At 45.2% G+C, this 23,033-nt stretch overlaps 1 protein-coding gene across 1 annotated transcript in view; it reads right to left on the bottom strand.

The window, feature by feature from the left end:
- CIB4 (calcium and integrin binding family member 4) overlaps positions 1-23,033 on the bottom strand; it is a 63,782-nt gene that overhangs the window by 12,108 nt on the left and 28,641 nt on the right. Inside the window, exon 4 of the mRNA XM_023230078.2 lies at positions 5,831-5,972. Within this exon, the coding sequence (XP_023085846.1) occupies positions 5,831-5,972 (142 nt within the window). The remainder of the gene's footprint in view (positions 1-5,830; positions 5,973-23,033) is intronic.

Genomic DNA, 23,033 nt, shown 5'->3' on the forward strand with positions numbered 1-23,033 from the left:
TTTTTTTTTTTTTTTTTTTTGAGGTGGGGTCTTGCTCTCTGTCCCCCAGGCTGGAGTGCAGTGGCACAATCTTGGCTCACTACAACCTCCACCTCACAAGTTCAACTGATTCTCTTGCCTCAGCCTCCCGAGTAGCTGGGACTACAGGTGCCTGCCACCATGTCTAACTAATTTTTGTATTTTTAGTAGAGATGGGGTTTCACCATGTTGGCCAGGCTGGTCTCGAACTCCTGACCTCAGGTGATCCAGCCACCTCAGCCTCTCAAAGTGCTGGGATTACAGGTGTGAGCCACTGTACCCAGCCCCTGCTGGATTCTTGACCAAAAGCCATTCTCCTGTCTTTCTTACTAACATAACTGCAGTTTCTTTTCAGGATGACACCATGTCCAGCTTAAAATGTGTAGCTGGATGTTTTAAGTCTTCTTTGCAGCTATGAGTAACCAGGTAACATAGTTCTGGCCAATGAAATATAAACCAAAAATGCTGGCGGGGGCTTCCAAGAAAGCTTGTGAAAGGGGAGTGGACTTATCTGCACTTTGGATGTACTTTTGTCTTGATCCCTTTTCCTATCACCTTTTCTTCCTGAAATGAAGATGAGATGTCTTTGGGCACAGAAGCCATGTTGTGACTATGAGGATAATGGTCCCTGACTGTTGGCAGAATAGGAAGCTCGAAGGAGCCTGGACCCTCAGTAACCTCCTGAAGCCATTGCCCCAACTCTGGATGCCTGACTCCAGACTTTGTTTTTTCTTTTTTGTAATACCATGGCCACTGCTCCACATCACTGAATGCAACCCTAACTCCTGCAGCAGTTTAGAGCAACAGCTCTCACAGTCTGCTGCTCATTTGAGCCATCCAGGGAGCTTCCGAAAAGCCCAAGACCTGGACATACTCAATACCATTCCATCAAGTCCCTGGAGCTGGGGCCCAAGCATCTGTATTAAAAAAAAAAAACAAAAACAAAACTCACAGGTGATTCAATGTACAGCCAAGTGTGAAAAGCAGTGGGTTAGAGCAATGCTTTTTAGACGTTAAAGCGCAGAGGAATCTGCTGGGGATCTTGCTAAAATGCAGATTCAGATCCAGTGGGTGGAGTGGGGCCTGGGGCTCTGCATTTCTGATAAGCTTCCTGGCAGTGCTGATACTGCTGGTCCGTGGACCACACCGAGGGTAGCAAGGGGCCGGAGCATTGAGTTCCATCTTTGGGCTTTTGCTGAGAATCATCACCATGACAGTTACCATGCCTGCCTTCTCCTTTCCCTTTCTGTCTCCTTTCCCCTCTTTTTTGATCCCTCTTCATCCTTCTCTGTGGACCACTCCCTCCTTGACTTATTACGCAGGCTCAGGATCCACGTGTCCCATCTCTAATCTTGCTGACAGCTCTGTAAAGAAACCTTCTGAGCCCTGAGAGAATTCAGGTTCGTCTGAGTCTATTTGATGAAGCTTGGGCGTTTATGAGCCCCTGGGCGTCTATTTGCACAGCTGATTTGCATGAAGGCTTTGAGCTTTTTGTGTTTGTGCTTAGGCTGGAGGAAGGAACCTATATGCTCCAAGGGGCCTGGAGAGAGTCGGGAGAGGAAGATACAAAGACATTGTGGGGGATATTGTGTTGTCTAGTCCTTGATCTGCCCTGAGGCTCTCAGTCTGACCTCTTGGGACAGTGGGTGTTCGCCCCATGTCACAGCTGAACACGATTTAGCTTGTGCCTTGAAGCCCAAGGAGAACCTGCTGCTCATCTCTCTCCTGAAGGGTTTGAGTGTTTTTGTTTGTTTAGCTCAGGAAACCACAGAAAGTCAGCGGAGGAAGATGTCTTTTGTGGCCTCTGCCCAGCCTACACTCTACTATCTCTGAGAAGTGTCCCCACCCCAGTGGCAGGCCTCTGGAGCCATGCTTGTTTCACAGCTCTGCTTCTTTTTGGCTGCAGGTCATTGGGCAAGGCTGGTCACCTATCCCAGGGGAAGCTAGATCATTGGCTGGGTGAGAAAACAGAAGGGAGAAACAGAGATGCTTGTGGCTACTCAGAGTGAAGCCTGCAGGCCATGTGGGGGCCGGGGAGTCATCTTTGGCCTGTGGGCACAGAGGCATAGCAGATCTGCAGAAGGAGAAGGAAAGCCCACAGAGAGAGGCAGAGATGAGAGACGAGGCAGCCGTGGAGAGGAGACCACAGCTGCCTGGCTTCTTGACTCTCATCCAACTGTGCCCCAGGGCCCCAGGAGTCCTGCCTCACTTCCACCATGGGCTCCATAATGCTCTTGGCAGATGAACTCTAGTGACCTCTCTCCCAAGAGCCCCACGTCTTGGTGCTCAGGCTTTCGTATAATCCCCAACTCCCTTGCGTGTGGGTGGGAACTGTGACTTGCTTGGCAAAATTGATGGGCTGTCACTTCCACCAACACGCTGTCTTTTATGACTCCATCTTGCTAGTGGGGTGACTCAAGAGTCTCTCCTGCTGACTGTCTTTAAAGAAGCAAGTGGCCAGGTTGAGAGGCCCAGGTGTCCAGGAGCTGAGGGCAGCCTCTGGCTGAGAGCCGGCAAGAAGTTAAGGCCCTAAGTCCTGCAGACATAAGGAAGTAAATTCTGCCAACAACGTGAGCAAGCTCAGGAGCAGACTCCGCCAGTCAAGCGCCCTCCAGGTGAGAAGGCACCCCAGCCGGAAGCTTGATGGCAGCTTGTGAAACCCTAAGAGGAGGACCCAACTAAGTCATGCCTGGACTCCTAGCCCACAGAAACTGTGAGGTTACTAATGTATGTCATCTATAAGCCTCTAAGCTTGTGGTAATTTCTTACACAATGGAAAACTCATCTAGTGCTGGTTCTTATCAGTGGCTTTTACATAGGTAAGTTTCTGTGGTTTGCAACCTAAAGACTCTTGGCTAAGACGGGAATACCAAGCCTAGGCTGGCATCCTCCCAGAGGAGCAACCTCAGCCAGAGGAGCACTGATGGGGGCTTGAGCCAACACAGCTGCCACCTGTGGGAGGCCTGGCCGAGAGGAGCAGCAGCTATAGGGCTCCAACTCCCTGGATGCATTGGGATCCCCCTGGAGACTCCCAGAAATACTTGGGGGAAGGAAGGAGGAAAGCTGGTGTGGACAGGTGGGGCCTACAAAGCCAACATAATTTGGGTATGTGATTTAATTTCTACATATCCTGCTTGGAGTTCACCGTAAATCTGTGTCTCACATCAAATGTAGGACATTTGGGGCCATTATGTCTTCAGATATCTTTTCTGCTACATTCACTCTCTCCTCTCCTTCTCAGACTCCACCTAGATACATGTTAGAGCTTTCTATTGTCCTTCATGTCTCTGAGGCTCTGTTCTCCTTTCCCTGAGTAATTTTTCTCTCTGTTCTTCAGATTAGGTTATTTCTATTGATCTATCTTCAAGTTTCCTGACTCCTCTGTTATCTCAATTCTCCCATTAAGCTTATCCAGTGAATTTTTGTTTCAGATATCTTTTCAGTTCTATATTTTCCAGTTGATTCTTTCTTATAATTTCTGCTTCTCTGCTGAGATTTCCTATCTTTTCATTTGTTATGAGCAGTTTTTACATCCTTGGGCATGAATACTGTGATGATTAATGGTATGTGTCAACTTGACTGAGCTAAGGGTGCCCAGATAGCTGGCAACACATTCTTTCTGGGTATCTCTGTGAGGGTGTTTCTGGAAGAGATTAGCATTTGAATCAATAGACTGAGTAAAAATCCACCCTCACCAATTGGACATTGTTCCATCCATGGAGGACCCAATAGAACAAAAAGGTGGAGGAAGGATGAATTTGTACTCTCTGAGCTGAGATATCCATCTTCTCCCATCCACAGACATTGATGTTCCTGGTTCTTGGACCTTCAGAATGAATTACGCCACCACTTTTCTTAGCTTTCCAGCTTGCAGACAGCAGATCATGGGACTTCTCAGCCTCCGTAATCATATGAGCCGGTTCCTAGAATAAATCTCTCTCTCTTTCTACATATATATGTAAAGATAGGTGTGTGTGTGTGTGTGTATATATGTGTGTGTGTATATGTATGTAAGTGTATATATATACGCACATGTAAACACACACAAATATATACACACACACACTCATATACATATACACACATAAATAGCCTATTGGTTCCGTTTCTCTGCAGAATCCTGACTAATACAGTTATAATAGCTGTTTTAAAAACTTTATTAGCTAATTCCAACATCTGGGTCATGTCAGTCAGTCTCCATTCTTGAGAATTCATCAATTAAAAAATATTTTTGTACATTGTGTAAAATTTTGAATAGCTTCTTGGACATTATAAATGTTTTGTTGTAGCGACTCTGTATTTCTCCAAAGAGTGCTGAATTTTTGGTTTTAGCAGGCAATTGATTTGGACTCAAAGTGCAAACCCTGTCACTCATGGATCTGGTAAAAAAGTAGTGGCAGCTCAAATCTCAATTTAGTTCTTTTATCCTTAGCTGAGCTGCTTTGACTTTGCCCTCGTGTTTGTGGTGTAGAGGTCAGAAAGAGATACGGGCATAGTTTACATGCAAAATTTGGACTCCCTTTCTCTTTCATAGGCTCTCCCTCACTTTGCAGGGGCTGTGTGTGCCCCAAACTCTCTGGCTCTTCAAGTCAGAAAGAGTCCAGTGTTTCCATCAGCCTGCATGAGTCCAGTGTTTCCACTCACTGAAGACTACCTTCAGGACAAAAAAGTTAAAAATAAAAAAGGTGGGTGAAGGAAAACCCATCTTCTACCGTTTCCTTCTTCCAGGCATCAGCTCTCTCTAGAACACATCTCGCTTTCGATAGCTTTCCAATGCCATCAGCTAGTTGATTTTTGTATTTAGTTTAGAGTTTTATAGTTGCTCTCTGCAGGAATGACCATGACAGGAGTTTACTCAGCCATTCTCAGGAGGGAACTCTGTGATTTCACGTGTGCTTACTGAATGCTGAACCTGAGGACATATGGGATACAAACATATTAAGTCCTTTTTACAGATGAAAAAACTGAGGCCTCATAAGTCCATCTGGCTTAAAGTTCTTCTACTGTCTTCTATCCACATCCCACTTGGGTGAGGCAGAAATGAGATGGAGTCCACCATGTGGAGACTGGGGAGGAGCTGGCAGGAAAGGAAGGAACGTGAGATGCAAATGAGCAAGTCTAAATGTGCAAGTCCTTTGGGGCCAAAGAGTTATCAGGATGCACTAAAGACTTGCACCTGGTTTGTTTGAAAGCATCTTAAGATTTCTTTCTTTCCTTTTGATTCCTTTTGAGAATTCCCTTGCATCCCAGCTGTGCTAAGCAGACATTTGCCTGGTGAAAAGCAGAACTTCAGCAAAGTCTTTTGACTACCTGAGACAGTTAGAGACCAAAAAATGTCAAAGGACCTCAGAGATTATCTCTGTCTATCCCCTCATTTTACAGATGAGAAAACTGAGCCCCAGAAAAGTGAAATGATTTGTCCAAGATTGTTCAAATTTCCTTAATTTCCCATCCAATGCTCCTTCTGCCAAATAAGCATAAATCCTTTACATGCATATGTGGTTCTCCTCTCTCTCTCTCTCTCTCTCGCTCTCTCTCTCGCCTGCCCACACACCGCACACTAACACCAAATATCAAGGCCAATGACTCCATTGCTCTCTGATGACATGGAAGGGAGTCTATCCATTGACACTGTCATTCTCAATCTTTTTTTTTTTTACTCCATGGTGCATGCAAAATATGAACATACCCACAGATACTCCAGCAAACCCCAGTTAACACCATCCATCAATGAACTGATGATGGAGTCCAGATATGATATATTGTCTATGGCCCTTCCACCCCTCACCCCTCAGTCCCCCACAGCACCTACCATAGATGCGAAAGGCATACTCAATCTTCAGGCTTGGGCAGGCCTGTTCGCTGAACACAGATGCCATGCCCAGCACATCCTCAAAGGAGAACACGCCGTTGTGGGAGAACACCCTGCAGATACGGTCTCTGAATGGGTTGACCTGTGGGTGAGGAGGGAAGAAAAGGGAGGAGGTCTATCAGGGTCGGGGCTGTGTCTCCCTGGGCCTCTCTCATCTGTTACAAACACTGTGTCCTGGGTTTGAGATGAAAACAACAGATGCAATCTAAATCTCAGAGTAGATGGTGGCTCACTGAGCCAGGACCCTGAGCATGATGGGGTGCCGGGGATGACTCTTGCAGATGGATATGTGACTTCACAAGATTCCCTCAAGGACACCACAATTGAAGATAATGGTTATAATGAAAACGCAAATGAACAAGAGAATGTCAGAGCTGAAACCTCTCCTACTCTAAATACGAGTCCTTTTCTATGGGGTAGACATCACGAGTATCCAGGCAAACATAACAAGAAGCCCTGCATCAGTTTTCTTTTCCTGTGCTCAGGCAGGTGCAAGGCAAGCCAACAGGCTCACTGCCCAAGCGTACAGCCAGCCAGGGAATGAGATACCAAGCTTCCTTTCCCGGGGGACCTCCCCTTGTCTTTGCTGGTAGTGATGGGAGGGAGGTGGTTGCCAGGACACCAATACACTCCTTAGATCCATGTCACATGACTCTACACACACACACACACACACACACACACACACAGCATGTCTTATAGAGACTGAAAACAGGGCAGTTGATGTGGTAGCTGCTGGTAGCACGAATAGTACCTATGACACAACATGTGAGCACATTGGAAGATGCAGAGAAAATATTGCTGAAGATACAAAGAAATAAGTATTCAAACAAATTTCACACTGTGAAAGCTTTGCTAAATAGTTAAATAAAGGTATAGATTTTCTAATATGGTTTTCCTAGATTCTATATGTGAAAAACTACATTTCTGCAAGCCACTAAAGGAAACAGAGACATGGCCTGAATAGTAAATGAATGTCTTTAATGAAAACACCATTGCTGGGGAAAAGTGAAGGTACTCACTGAGGGGGTGGCTGCTCCGTGATGGAAAAGAATTCTGGGGTGAGGGTGCAGGATGGCGACACATGCCAAATGATTTCCCTGCAGGAGTTCCTGCAGGCTACTGCAGTCAGGAAGGTAAGCCCAGAAATACCTAAAGTACAGCAGAAGGCATTGAAATGGTTCTCTAAAAAAAAAAGAGTTAAAATATAGTAAAACTTGGCCACGCACAGTGGCTCATGCCTGTAATCCCAGCACTTTGGGAGGCCGAGGTGGGTGGATCACCTGAGGTCACGAGTTCAAGACCAGCCTGGCCAATGTGGTGAAACCCTGTCTCTATTCAATACAAAAAAAAGTTAGTTGGGCGTGGTGGCGCATGCCTATAATCCCAGCTACTCAGGAGACTGAGGCAGAAGAATTGCTTGAACCCGGAAGGCCGGGGCTACAGTGAGCCGAGATTGCATCATTCCACTCCAGCCTGGGTAAAAAGAGCGAAACTCCCATCTTAAAAGAAAAAGAAAAAGAAATAAAACTTATACAATGATTTGTAATCAGAAGGAAAGTGAATATGAAAATCTTCTGAACCACATGGAGGTGTGCTGCTTTGCTCTTGGAAGAGTTCTTAAAAGAGCTATCAAACTTAAAGATGAATTATATGTTTTCCTGGTACAAAAAGACAAGTGTTCCAAATTTGCTGACCTTTCCATGATGACAAGTAACTGTTGGCAGTATGCTACCTAGCAAATATCCACCAAAAAATGAACTCAATTTCATTTGACTTTTCAAGGTAAAGGTGACTCATTTTAGCATTATTGCTTTTCTAAAGAAACTCATGCTTTGAAGAGGATATTTTTTAAATGGGATTTTTGTGGTTAAAAACATGTGTATCACCTATAGAAGTGCTTATATTTCATACCTGAAAATACAGAAACAGACTCTTCTGACCTGTTTGGAAATTGTCCAAATAAAGAATGTCAGTGGATTTTGAATCCATTTGTTAAAAATATAAAAATGTAATACTTTCCACTTAGTGTAAGAGCCACTGACTGATGATGTAAGGGAAGACAGACAATTACTAGCTTAATTTCAATCAAAAGCTTTTAATTGGTGAATGGGGTTGAAAATGAGTGCCATGATTTAAGACATACAGCCCATGATACATTTCCTCTCTTTGGATCAGTTACGACAGCTATTAAAAAAACAAAACAAAACTGAACAGAACCAGACCTCTGAATGGCTCTAGCTCAATCTTAAAGCAAGATTTCAAAGAATAATTAAGCATATCCAACCACATTGCTTTCTCTTACAATATTATTAGTTATATGCAAACAATAGCATAGTGCAAGGAAGAAATCTTACTATACCTATTAAAGGGAGAATTGTTTGTTAAATATTTTATGTAATTTTTAGCTTGTCCTTAATTTTTTTATTTTGATATTGTATCAGCTTAGTATAGTAGTAAATGTATACAGTTTATAAATGAATATATATGTATGATGAGTACATGTTTCTCATTTTTTAACATTATTGCTGGGAATTTGTGATCTAGGCTAACCTGCTCATCTCACGGATGTGGAAATGAGGTCTGGGGAAGGGGAAGGACTCAGCCAGCAAGTGGGAGAGCTGGCCTGAGACCCAGGTCTCCTGAACCTGTCCTGCCCTATTTCCACTAAGTTGCCTGGTGCCAAAAAACATCAGAGCCCAAGCAGCGGCCATTAAAATATAGAAAACCTTGGAAATGGATCCCTCTAAAATTCTTACTTTAATATAAAGCATTTTTTGGCTGGGTGTGGTGGCTCACACCTGTAATACCAACACTTCGGAAGGCCAAGATCAACAGATCACCTGAGGCCAGGAGTTCGAGACCAGCCTGACCAACATGACAAAACCTCATCTCTACTAAAAATATAAAAATTCGTAGGGTGTGATGGCATGTCCCTGCAGTCCCAGCTACTCGGGAGGCTGAGGCAGGAACATCGCTTGAACCCGGGAGGCAGAGGTTGCAGTGAGCTGAGATCATGCCACTGCACTCCAGCCTGGGTGACAGAGGGAGACTCCATCTAAAAAAAAAAAAGTGCAAACACAGAATCTAGATTGAAGTTAAAAAAAATGGTTCACAGCCTAGGAGAACTCAGTGGCTGGCCAAAAATGACTCTATGACTCTGTCACTATGAAAGTGAGAGGCACAGGAGGGGGCCACGGGACCAAAGGCTGCAGAAGGGAGAAGGTCAAAGAAGATGGAGCTGACATGGAGCCACTGGGCTTGGGAAACAGGGAGGAATTCGAGTATGGAGCGGGGGACACTGTCCCTGAGAGGATGGCAGGGCAGATGTCAGGCCACAGGGCTAGGGCCAAGCTCACCAGAGCTGCGTTTGGGTCCTGGGGACCAAGGAGTGGCTAGTATAGTTCTCTTTGAGGCCTGGCGGGCACCTGCCAGGAGAGCGTCCCAGGGCTGTCTCTGTTCCAACAAGGTGCAGCTCCCTTCTTCCCCAGGGTCCTTGTCTCAAGGGACAGCCCAGGTTATGAGCCCCCCTGCGACAGAGCAGCTCCAGTCAAAGAGGCACCGATAGTGCTGCGGGAGAGTTGCTAAGGGCCCTGGTGGTGCAGCCGCATGTCCCTCCCTGCTCTCCATCCTGAGCTAAAGGCCAGATCAGCCAGTGTCCTCGGATCTGGTTCAGTCCAGCCTCAGGCAGACAGAACAGCCAAAAGGAGAAGCTGGAAGAGCAAGCCTCATTAGAGATCACAGGTCCAGTTTACTGGATTCCAGATTTTTGATGCTATAACTTTAACAATCTGAAATCTGAACCAATAAATTTGGGGACCTATCCAGAGAGTTATCATCTGTATGAAATTTCACACTTATTCAGAAGTCTTCAATCCTCCAGAGGAGGAAGGAAGTGACAGTTGACAAAGCAATGCTTCCATTTCAAGAATAACATGTACCCTGGTTTGAGGGCGTTTTGAACAAAGGGAATACAAACATGTCAGTATAGCAATTTATACAGGTAACTCGTGTATGATCTCCATCTATGCGTGATGAAACTAAAGTAGATGAAAATAAACCCCAAATGCTGGGAGGTTTTTGGAAATAGAAACTACAGTTTATCAACAATAAAAAGATTGCAGTCCCTGCCAAAAAAACTAAAAGTTTTCTTTTTTTAAAGATCTTCTTAAAGTTATTGAACAAGAGATTTGATTTGAAGATGAAAGTCAGAGGAAAAATATTTGGACCTAGCTTAAAAATATCTCCTCAACATTTCTCCAACTAGCGCCTAGTCAAAAAAAGCTTTTTACAGTTGCTGGAAAAAATTCACACAAAAATACACTAGTGACTCAATGATGATGTCATTGATGCACTTGGACTTTCAAAAGCTCATTTAAAAAATCAAACAGTATTAATTTATGTAAAATTTCTCATCTCTAAATTTTCTTTATTACTAGTGTTTCTGTTTTCTTTTTTTATTTAGACTTCATTTAGCGTTTTTATTTTCTAATCATACTTTATTTTGTGCATTGTATCTGCTCCCCACTCTTATTAAAATAATATGATTGGCTGGGTGCGGTGACTCACACCTGTAATCCCAGCACTTTGGAAGGCAGAGGTGGGCGGATCACCACATCAGGAGATCAAGACCATCATGGCCAACATGGTGAAATCCTGTCTCTACTAAAAATACAAAAATTAGCTGGGCATGGTGGCGTGCACCTGTAGTCCCAGCTACTCAGGAGGCTGAAGCAGGAGAATCGCTTGAACCCAGGAGTCAGAGGTTGCAGTGAACCAAGATGGCGCCACTGCACTCCAGCCTGGTGACAGAGTGAGACTCTGTCTCAAAAAAAAAAAAAAAAAAGATATGATTAATGTTTATCGACTGGGCGCAGTGGCTACTGGGCATGGTGGCACACTCTTGTAATCTCAGCACTTTGAGAAGCCAAGGCAGGCAGATCACCTGAGGTCAAGCTTTCAAGACCAGCCTGACCAATGTGGCGAAACCTGTCTCTACTACAAAATACAAAAATTAGCCGGGCGTGGTGGTGGGCGCCTGTAATCCCAGTTACTCGGAGACTGAGGCAGCAGAATTGTTTGAACCCGGGAGGCAGAGGTTGCAATGAGCCGAGATCATGCCACTGCGCGCCAGCCTGGGTGACAGAGCAAGACTTTGACTCAAAAATAAATAAATAAATAAATAAACAAATAAATAAAATGACATGATTAATGTTTATATTTTAAACATTTTACACAGATGTAAAACACTTGTCAAAGAAAGCGGTAGATGAAGGTGTCTGTTAGAGTGGTACAGAAGACATCAGTTCTTCCTCAGTCTTGAGTGGAAGCCTCAGTTTACCTGAAGCACCCTCTCACTGAGAAAGGCACTGCCCAAAAAGTCCCTCATGGCTGTGTAAGGTAAGGTGAGTGTCCGGAGCCATAAGGCCCGGAGTTAGCCGACCTCTGTTGCTTGATCTCCGCAAAGCGGAGACAAAATGGCACATTTCCGGGTTCTTCATTATAACCTGTTCCCGCGCGCGCCTAAAACCTTTCCCGCGGGCGCCTAAACCTTTCCCGCGCGCGCCCAAACCTTTCCCGCGCGCGCCCAAACCTTTCCCGCGCGCGCCGACCTTTTCGCGCCCAGAAAGATATGCAGCCTACGGCGCAGGTGCAATCCCGCGCCCGGGAAAATTACAAACCCAGGGCGCATGCGCAATTGTAATTTGAGACGACCCGCCCCCGTCACCGCCCTGGCCCAACCTCTTCCCCTGCCAGCCTATATAAGGTATCGCACCACCATTATTAAACGAGACTTGATCAGGCTATTTGTCTTGTCTCCATTTCTCGTGTTTTCTTGTCTCCTCCATTCCCACTCCCCCTTCCAGGGCCCGTTCGACTGTCCCCTGGGTCGGGACAGGTGAGCAGAGCCCATGTCCTGGGAGAAGGGTGTAACAAAACCTTTTGTATTTTAGTGCCTTTACGTCAGGGCCGGGCGCGGTGGCTCAAGCCTGTAATCCCAGCACTTTGGGAGGCCGAAACGGGTGGATCACGAGGTCAGGAGATCGAGACCATCCTGGCTAACACGGTGAAACCCCGTCTCTACTAAAAAATACTAAAAAAACTAGCCTGGCGAGGTGGCGGGCGCCTGTAGTCCCAGCTACTCCGGAGGCTGAGGCAGGAGAATGGCGTAAACCCGGGAGGCGGAGCTTGCAGTGAGCTGAGATCCCGCCACTGCACTCCAGCCCGGGCGACAGAGCGAGACTCTGTCTCAAAAAAAAAAAAAAAAAAAAAAAAAAGCTCCCGTCAGATATACTTGTAGGTTAGAAGGCTCAATATTATTAATGTTGATAAATTGATCCATAAAGTTAATGCAATTCTAGTTAAAGTTTTCTAGCCGGTCCATTTTGCAGGACTTGACAAGCCAATTCTAAAGTTTACATGGAAATGCAAGGGTGAAGAACAGCCAAGTTAATCCTAAAGAATAATAAAGCTGAAGGACTTAACCACTAGATATCAAGATCTAGGCTGGGAGTGGTGACTCACACCTATAATCCCAGCCCTTTGGGAGGCTAAGAGGGGAGGATCCCTTCAGTCCAGAGTTTAAGACCAGACTGGAGACCCTGTCTCTACATAAAAAAATTAAAAATTGGCCAGGTATGGTCGTGCACGCCTGTAGTTCCAGGTACTCGGGAGGCTGGGGTACAAAGATCAATGAACCTAGGAGATTGAGGCTGCAGCGAGCCATAATTGTGCCACTGCACTCCAGCCTGAGTGATAGAGTGAGACCCTGTCAAAAAAAAAAAAAAAAAAAAGAAATCTATGCTAAAGCTTTAGTAATTAATGTGGTATGGTATTTGTGCAAGGATAGACAAATAGATCAATGGCCATAATAGAGACTCCAGAAACAGACGCACACATTTATGGCTACCTGATTTATGACAAAGACAACACGGCAATGTGGCAATGCAGTGGGGGAAGGGGCAGTCTTTTCCATAAGTGGTGTTGGGTTTAGTGGACATTCATATGGGGAAAAAATGAATCTTTATAATCCTATCTCACACCATACACAAAAATCAATTCCAGATTGATCATAGGTCTAACATGTAGGACTAGAATAAAACATTAAGTAAATATCACAGGAGGATATCTTCATGATCTTGGGGGCAAAGACTGTTTAACAATATACAAAAGCACCAACCATAAGAGAAAACTCATAAATTGGAGTATATTAAAAATTTTCAAATTACATTGCTCAAAATACATAATTAAGACAACAAAAAGGCAAGCCATAATAATCACTAGGTACTTCCACAGGTGAGTGAATAAACAAACCGTGGTACGTTCATGCAATGGAATACGACTCAGCAATAAAAACGAACAATTATTGATTCATGCAACAACATGGATGATTCTTCAATGTATTTTGCTAAATAAAAGAAGTCAGACCCAAAGGGCTACATATTGTATGAGTCCATCCCAGAAAATATAAAACCATAGGGTCGGAAAACAGATCGTAGTTGTCAGTAGTTGTGGGAGGGAGAATGAGTTGACTACAACGGAAATTTTGGGGGTAATGGAACTGTTCTCTAGGGTGCTGTGGTGCAGATAGAAGCCATGCCTTTATGCATTTCTGGAAACCCATAGAACCGTACACCACAGAGTGAACTTTACTGGACGCAAATCAAAGACAATATGGGATGGTAGAGAACCCAGGATGGAATGCAGGTCGTGGCAAATGAAACCAACTGTATTACAAATGCATGACAAAACCTCCCTGAAAGGAGGGGAAGAAGAGGAAGTGACTAAGTAACTTTGGAAAGTGGTGTTTGACCAGGTACGTAGGCTAAAGACCAAAATAATATAAATAAACTGTATATATGTATAAATATAAATTCACTGTATTCTAGGGAGTCAATCTGATTCTCACAGGGTTATGGATTAGCAATTCTTACTACAAGTATACTATGATTGAACGAATACGTAAATAAATAAAAAATAAGTTATAAGTAAGATAAAATAAGTTATAAAGAAGCAAGAGGGAAGGTTAGATATGGTACTGGATTAGTCAGAGACATCAATATGACCTAATGGGCATTTTACTACATGTACAGATGGATAGATACAAAACAAATATTGATGTGTAGTATACATGGGTTAGTATACATACCTATATTTTCTAGCTCTGTCTACCAAATAACTTTACAGTGGAGAAACTTGGAAATACTACCTTCACCAAATGATCAAGGTTAATATCACCAGTAACAGGTAATGTTGATGTCAGGTATCCCCGGTCTGATGCACTGAGAAGGGCGGTTCAGGCCAGGTGCAGTGGCTCACGCCTGTAATCCCGAGCTTGGGTGGCTGCAGCCGGAGGCTCCCTTGAGGCCAGGCATTCGAAATCAGCCTAGGCAACATAGTGAGACCCCATCTCTAAAAATATTAAAATAAGCTGGTGTGGTGTTATGTGCCCGTAGTCCTAACTACTCGGAAGGCTAAAGGAGGAGGATCACTTGAGCCCAGAAGTCCAAGGCTGCAGTGAGCTATGATCGCTCCACTGCAGCATGGGCAAAAGAGCAAGACCCTGCCTCTAAAAAATGGGGTGGGGTGGGGGGTTCCCTTCTGTAGAATTTGCACAAATCCATTACTTCTGCCTAATCATGAGAAAACATCTGACAGACCTAAGTTGAAAGATGTTCTGCAAAAACACCTGGTCTGTGCTCTCCAAAAAATCATGGAAAAGCGAGACTGAGAAACTATCACAGATCAGAGGAGCGAAAGACACACGATGACTAAATGCAAGGTGGGACCCTGGAGGGGATCCTGACACAGATCAAAAAACGTGAGTGGAAAACTAGTGAAAGCCAAGCAAAGTTTGTATTGCATTAATACAACACAAGCATTAAGTTTTGAAAAATATATAGATAAAAATATCTATATAAAAATATAAGAGGTATACAGGTCCTGTCCACCTTTCACCCAGCTTTCCCTGATGTGAATACAGGGTGAAAGGTACACAGTACTTGTCTTTCTAAACCTTAAAAGCTGGACTTGAAAGGATCAAAGATTTCAGTAACAAAACAGCATCCAAGAACAAAACTCAGTAACATTTAAATGAATACAACAAAATTAAACACCTAACCATACAAAATTTACAGTGCTTAGCATCCAATAAAAAATTATCAATCATGCAAAAAAAAAAAAAGGAAAATAAGACCCACAACCAGCAGAAAAATCAGCTAATGAAAACAGACCCATGCTTATGCTTGTAACCCCAGCACTTTCAGAGGCCGAGGCAGGCAGATCACTTGAGCCCAGGAATTCGAGACCAGCCTGGGCAACATGGCAAAAACCCCAAATCTATTAAAAAAAAAATACAAAAATTAACCAGGTGTGGTGGTGTGCACCTGTAGTCATAGCTACTTGGGAGACTGATGTGGGAGGATCACTTGAGCCCAGGAGGCAGAGATTACAATGAGCCAAGATTTCACCACTGCACTCCAGCCTGGGCAACAGAGCAAGATCATACCTGAAAAAAGAAATATGAAGAAAACTACATCCATGCACAGCCTAATCAAACTGCTAAAAAGCAGTAATAAGAAGAAAAATCAGAGCTGGGCATGGTGGTTCATGCCTGGAATCCCAAAACTTTGGGAGGCAGAGGCAGGAGGATCACTTGAGCCCAGGAGTTCAAGACGGGTCTGGGCAGCATAGCAAGGCCCTGTATCTACTAAAAATAAAAAAATTACCTGGGCATGGTGGTGCACGTCTGCAGTCCCAGCTACCTGGGAGGCTGAGGCAAGAAGATTGCTTGAGCTCAGGAGAACGAAGCTGTAGTGAGCTATGATCATGCCACTACACTCCAGCCTGGGTGACAGAGCAAGACCCTGTTTCAAAAAAATAAATAAATAGGAGAAAAATCTTTCTCCAGAGGCAGGAAACACTCTTTAACTCTCTGAGAGAAAGAAAAAAATGCTCTTATTCTACTCTTCTATACCCAGCAAAAATACCTTTCCAATCTGAAGGCAAAATACTCTTTTTTTCCCCAAACAAAAGCTGTGCGAATGCATCAGCAGTAGATCAGATCTACAAAAAACATAAAAGGAAGTCCTTCTGACAGAAGGAAAATTCCAGAAGGAAACCTGTATCTGCACAAAGGAATGAAGAACATTAGAAATCATAAGTAGGTGAGTAAACATAAAGGTTTTTTTCCCCTCATTTTAAATCCTTTTCAAAATGACAAATTCACAATTATAGTTGGAGATTTCAACAACCAATGATTGATAGAACAAGCAGGACCTCTAAAAATCATTAAGGATATAAAAGACTTAAAAAGACTACCAATCAACTGGACCCAAATGATATTTTACAGAACACGCCACCTCACACAGCAGAATACACATTTTTTCCAAGTGTACTTGGAATTTTTATCACGGTAGACCATATTCAGGGTTATAAAACCAACCTCAATGAATTTAAGAGGATTTAAAGCATACATAAAATGTTATTTGAACACAACAAAATTAAATTAGAAATCAATAATAAAAAGATTCCTGAAAACCCTCAAAGTCAAAGAAATCATGAATAATTAGAAATTATTTTGAACTAAGTGAAAATGAAAACACAACATACGAAAATTAGTGGTATTCAGTGAAAGCAGTGTATACATGGAAATTAATAGCATTAAATGCTTGTATTTTTTTTTTAAAAGAAAAGTTTTTAATGTTTGTTCAAGTGAAAAAAAAATGTCCTTCACCCCTTGTTGGCAGTGGGTCACTGGGGTAAAGTGTCTATCAGCTGGTGGATGGTGGAACCCATTCCACCCTGTGCTCCTGGGCTTCCTGCAAGTGGCTGCCTGGAAGAAATGGAAGAGCTTATCTCCACCCGCAGTGGCTTGGATGCCACAGGTAGATGAACTTGCTAGACTCAACCTGTGAACAGGGGAATGGACGCCCTTTCAGGGAAGGCTCTTCTTCCTTTATCCCATTGCCTAGGAAGAATTCCTAGTTCTGGGTCTGAACCAGGATTCGCCCTTCAGCACTAGAGTAGCTCTACCAGAAGGTGGCAGTGTTGGGTCAGCGTCATTCAGTCAGTTCAATAAGAGTGAGCACCTACTGTGTGCAGGCTGTGACGACCTTGCAGGCAAGTGGCAGGGTCGATATTATCACTTTATTTTACAAATGCAGGGTTGATATTATCACTTCATTTTACAAGGAGGAAACAAGCCCAAAGAAGGAAAGCAACTAGCCAAACGAAGGTCAGGACTCAAATTCTGAATTCAAATGCTCAACTACAGTGCCACTTTTGACTCCATCGAGCATTTAATTAACTGTTTCCCGAGAAAATGTCTCAAAATCACACTCCCACCTACCATGCAGCCGGGGTTTGAGGCATCGCCATGAGTCCCATGACCCTGCCAGCCCACAGTTACTCAGAGAACACGCCAAGGGCAGGGGAGAGGCGCGGGGGAGGGCGAATGATGTGGCTTCTTCCACTGGGGATGAAGACACAAAGCTCATCATCTGAACTTCAAGTCCTTGCCGCAAATGCATCAGGGAGAGGTACTGAGCAACAGACACTGCGCTGGGTCCTGGGGTGCCCCAAAATGATGCAGACGCTGCCGCTGCACGCCAAGAAGCTCAGCCTAAGCACTTACAGATGTCTCTTCCGAACCAGAGAGCGTGGGGAAGTGTCTCAATCAAGTACACACAAAGTGCTATGACAAGAGTCAGGACAGGACAGTGAGGCTGGGAGGCAGGGCGGACAAAGGGCTCGGAAGGAGAAACCAGGAAGAGGACAGAGAGGGGAGCAAAACCGAGGCCAGATCAGGAAGGGAAGGAGATGTGGTGGGATTCAGGGAGAAGCTGTGCAGGGGAATGGGAAAAGAGGCAGGGCTGGAGGACTCCGCTCGCCTCCTGCGCCCCTCAAGCTGTGTCTTTCCCTTCCAGGGAATAAAAATGTGAAGGAGGAGAGGGCAGCAGTGGGGTTTAACTTGTACCCTGAGACCCCTCAAAGACTCTTAACTGGTTGGTATGATCCTCACCAGGTAGAAAGAACCCTGAAATTTTCATTTCTGGGGTGTTGTGGTCCAGGGAGCATGGAGGGTGAGAAATTTATTTAGGTGAATGCACTCCCTCTATTGTCCGGGGCCCTGGAGGCATTTTTCCTGCTAAATGCTTGTAAGAAAGGAACAGTCTCTATGTTTGAGATGCTCAACCTTCCTGAAGTCTAAAAACAGAGAGGCTTGAATGGGAGCTGTCTCCTAGTGACAGATGGGCTGGCAGGGACAGGCTAAGGATGTGTCCTGCCGGCAGCTGGAGGCGGATCGCTAATGGAACAAATAGGGAAGAAAGGCAGTAAAAATGTTAAATATTATTAAACAGTCACGGGATCATGTGGCCTGAACCTGGCTCAGACCCACCAAACCAGTCCTCCCCAGATTCCAGGCCAACAGGTACCTGCCACTCCCTGGAGGAACCTTCCCAAAGAGCCACCTGCCCTAACTACCTCTCCTAGGTGGAGCTCAAAGGACTGCAGGCCTGAGGTTTTGGGGGCCACCTAGAAGCCTGGCCTTGTGGGAAATTTGGGGTAGGCAGCGGAGTGAGCAGAGGCTCTGGAGTCAGATTGACTCTAAAAAGTTAGTAGAATGACTTCTTATTTGACTTCTACAAGATTTTCCCATCTTGTAGCTTTTGACTGTGTTTATACAGTCTCAATATTTTAATAGTGCAACTTGCCTGAGCAAAAAACAGAAAAAAGAACAAAAAAGAGAACCAAAAATCAATTGTCCCCTCACTTGTTCATCAACATCTATTACAGGAGAAACAAAACCTTACCTGTATTATAGTTAAATATCTATCCACATTTGTACATTACCATCTTTAATAGCTTGTGACCAACTCTACAATATCTTATAACACATTAAACAATATTCAAATTCCTAGGTAACAACACAACAAAAACAAGCTGTGTGACCTTGGGTAGGTCACAGAGCCTCTCTATTTCCCCATCTGTAAAATGGGTGAAGTCATAGCCTTGTTCACAGGGTTTTGTGGGGCTCAAATGAGATTATATTTGCAAAACACCTGGCACTGCCTGGACCCCAATAAACATTTGCTACCATGAGTAACCCCCACTCCACTTCACCTGTCCTCCATCAGCACCACCAGCACTCCTGGACCTGGTAGAGTTGTTCATTTTGAGCTCCAAGCAAAGCTGTTACCTGGGCCAGCGTGTGTCCAGAGGTTCACCCTGCCTGCCAGAGGGCAGCAGAAATATGTGTTCTGGCTCTTCAGATGCTGACCTTGGCCAGAGGCTTGGCTGGCCAGCCAGGCTGATGTGAATGTCACCTCCATGTGAAATCTCCAGGGGACTCAAAGGAGAGCAGCTCTGACAAGGAGCGATGGTTCACGCCTGTAATCCCAGCTTGCAAGGCCGAGATGGGCGCATCACCTGAAGTCAGGATTTCTAGGCCAGCCTGGCCAACATGGTGAAACCCCACCTTTACTAAAAATACAAAAATTAGCCAAGCGTGGTGGCGCACGCCTGTAATCCCAGGAGGCTGAGGCAGGAGAATCCCTTGAACCCAGGAGACGGGAAGGTTGCAGTGAGCTGTGATCGAGATCACACCACTGCACTCTAGCATGGGTGACAGAGTGAGATTCTGTCTAAAAAAAAAAAAGAAAAAGAGCGGCTCTGGTGAGAAGAGGGTGAGAAGGGGGCTCACATGCTGCATACCTACCTACGTTTCACTTCGTTCTGCAGTTGAGGCTAGAGAATCACAGAGGCACTAACACATTGGCTGTGTGTCTGAGTCCCACGGGGAGTTTTAAACCAAATTCAGAATCCTTAACCCCAGCATAGACTTTCACCTCTAGGCCTAAGGCCCAAGAGTCTATATCTGAATAAGCTGCCGGGGTTTCTCTGTCGACAGTCCTTCGACTACATCCCCTAAATGACCTGGTCGAACTCCTAGGGCCATTAAATGGCAGAGACAAGACACCAGCCACTGTCGGGCTGACTCCCAGGCTGCCCCATCCTTGCCTGGACAGAGCCTGCCACCCAACAGGGGTGGTGATGCGATGGGGGCTGTGGGGAGAAGTGGTGTGGAGCACAGCACCCCTGTCTTGTGGGTGGCCGGGCCCTGCAGAGGCGGCATGGCACATCACCCGCACCCTGGGACCCGCCCGCTTCTCACCTCTCCCTCTCTTGCCCTCTCTCGTTGCTCACAGTTGCTTCCACCTGAGATGAGCTGTCTCTCCCGCAATCCTGTCCTTTACCTGGATTCCCTCTTGCGATTTCTGCCAGATTTATTTAGGAAATGTTTCTATTGACCACTGCAGCCCTTTTGACAAAAACCACTTCTCCCAGAGCCCCAAATAAAGCACTGTTGTTAAACGGATGACTCTAGTTCCATTCTACCGCTTTGCTGGTTTTATCGAATTACGACGGTAATGAGAAAAAGATTACTGTTGACACTAAAACAACTGGTGTGGGGGAAGGTGAGTTCTGTGAGTGGGGACGCCCCTCTGCTCTGAAGAGGCTGGGTGGAGGCAGGAGCTGGTGCCCAGTACAGAGAGAATGGGGCCCCTACAGGCACTCCAGGATAGAGGCTGAGGAGGGCAGGGGGAGGAGAGAGGGGAGAGGCAGCGGATGAAAATGCTACAAGCCAGGGCCCTTCCAGAGACCACCTTCCTCCTCTCCCCACCTCCCTCTCCCCAGCCTTCAGTGGTGCTGACCGAAATTCACACAGTGCTTGACATGAGTGGAATTTTTGCAGATGTCAGTGAAGAGGCCGAGAGTTTTGTTTGGGTGAATGTGAAGCGAAGCAGACGTGCAGGAGACGGAGGCAGAGGGAACAGAAGGAAGATGTAGGAGCCCCTCTTCCTTGTGAACCTCACCCCGACCCCAGACAAAAGAACAGAAAGATGGGGGAGGACCGCTTAGGCTCATGGGCCAGAGAGGAGGAGGGAAGGGATTTCACAGCCATTTCAACTCCATTTTTCAGGACGGGATGGTCCCAGGCGTGTTAGGGCTCCAGGTCTGGGCAGCAAGGTTGTTTTCTCAATTTTAATGCTGTTGCACTATGAGTAGCCTCAATACTTGTGGCTCAGGCTGGGAACTTAAAGACAGTTTATACGTTTTCCCATGGAAAATACAAAGTTCCGAACAATCAATATAAAAACCTTTAAAACACAGTCTGTACCTGCACTTTACAGGCAGTTAGTACAAAGCAAGAGACTGTAACTAACGGGATGAAGTCACCCGCTCAAGGGCAGACCAGGCAGCGGAAGCTTAGAAAACTGCCTAGAACATTAGCTCCTCTGCTTCTCATGGGAGCAGGCTGGGTTCTGCTTGAAGTGGCAGGGCCCCGCTGTGCCTCCACGACCCTCCTGGTTCCGGCCTACTGTTTACAAGCAGCCTTCCTGTTTGTAAGCCGCCAGAGGTTCTCAGATGGTGTCTGGGCTACTTTGCAGCTGTTTGGGGACACCCAGCCCAGGGCACGCTGGGAACCGTGTTCCCTGTGAACTCTGCAGGCTGCAGATCTTTGCATCAAGACAACAGTTTCTCTTTTATCAAGCACATCTAAGCAACAATTGATCTATTTTGTCCCTCACTTTGAATCAACTGATATAAACAGAAATGGACTCGCACTGCAGCCTCCTCTCACCAATAGCCGCCTCTCCCCCTGCCCACCCACTGCCTCACACTCGGTGACTCTTTAAACAACTGAGTCTAAACCTAAGCAACTCAAAGGCCTTTTAATGTTTCAGTCCTTGACATTTTGGATTATTGGATTTTTGAAACCCCCAGCTTTCTGTTCTTCTCTCTCCTGTATCCTGGGGACTTTGCCCCAGTAGCATCAGGCTGCCCTTGCCTGCTAAGGGCTCTGCCAGCCAGCCATGATTTACCTTGGCATTTATTAAGTACTCAGACCTCTGGGCACCACACCTTATCTATACCTTCCCTCGGGTCCAAGAAGGGCAGAAAGGAAGGCAGGAAACTGGTGCTTGTTAAATATTTACTGTGTATCAGGTGCTGTGTCAGCCAAATGCACATCTATTTGTTCATTAATCCCTTACAAGAAACCAAGCAGTAAATATCAGCAAATCCATTGTATAGATTAAGAAAACTGAGGAGTGATGAGGTTAAATTACTTAACTAAATAAGAGGAAAGGCAGGAATTTGATCCCGGGTCTGTCTGACCCTCAAACCTGAGCTCCTTCCCTGGAATGTTTTCTAGGAAAACTCTGCATTGCAAGGGAAAAAAATACACGTCGGGGTGTCATACTCCTGGGCCAGCAAACAAGCCCAGGCTGAGAGTCCAGGAACAAAGCTTGCTCCTGCAAGAGCAAGGGGAGAAGTGGAAAATGCCCCGTGAATCCCTGCATTTGCTGGGGTGGCCAGATGAGCGGATGACCTGTCACAGGAGTGATGAGAACTTCTGCATCTCTCCCTCCAGGATGGCACCCTCTGGGCAGCAGTGCAGGAGGAGGAGACTTGGGGCTAGGATGCACTGCACACTCAGCAGGAGATGCAACCTAGCCTTCAGGTTGCAGGGCCAGCCGTGCTGTGGCACCTGTCAGTGCAGTCCATCTGGGAAGTTCTCACATAATACCCTCCATGGGAGGATGGAGAGAACGGATTGTATGATAACACAGGGCACAGCTGCCTATTGAGAAACCAGGTGCAAAGAGACCTTTATAGAGTGATGTCAACTTAGAGGGAGGTCTCTAGTGATGTGTCACAAGGCTCTGTCTTTTATCATTGATTTGGGTTAAGGATAGTCCAAAGCCCAAGTTTCTTATTTTGTGTAGTTTCCCCTATGAGACATAAAGAGTTTTCCATGTTGCTACATACTCGGTATAATTATCATTTTAATGATTGCATAGTTTAAATTCTTGGAGCAGACAGTTCTATCCATCTAAAGCCTCCAAGGAGAACCTGGATATCTAAACTAAAAAAAAATTCAAAAACTGAAAAAATAATAGATGAGGGTGTTTATTCCAAAATTATTTATAGTAACAAATAAATAAATAAACCCCTGGAAAGAATGTTAATGTCCAGCCACGAGGAGATGGTTTAGTAAATCAGAACTCAATGCAATTATGCGCCATCAAAATGATAATTACACAGACTATGTAGCAACAAGAAAAAGCATTTA

The sequence above is a fragment of the Piliocolobus tephrosceles genome, chromosome 15 (assembly GCF_002776525.5).
Source record: "Piliocolobus tephrosceles isolate RC106 chromosome 15, ASM277652v3, whole genome shotgun sequence".
In the NCBI taxonomy this organism is placed as follows: Eukaryota; Metazoa; Chordata; class Mammalia; order Primates; family Cercopithecidae; genus Piliocolobus; species Piliocolobus tephrosceles.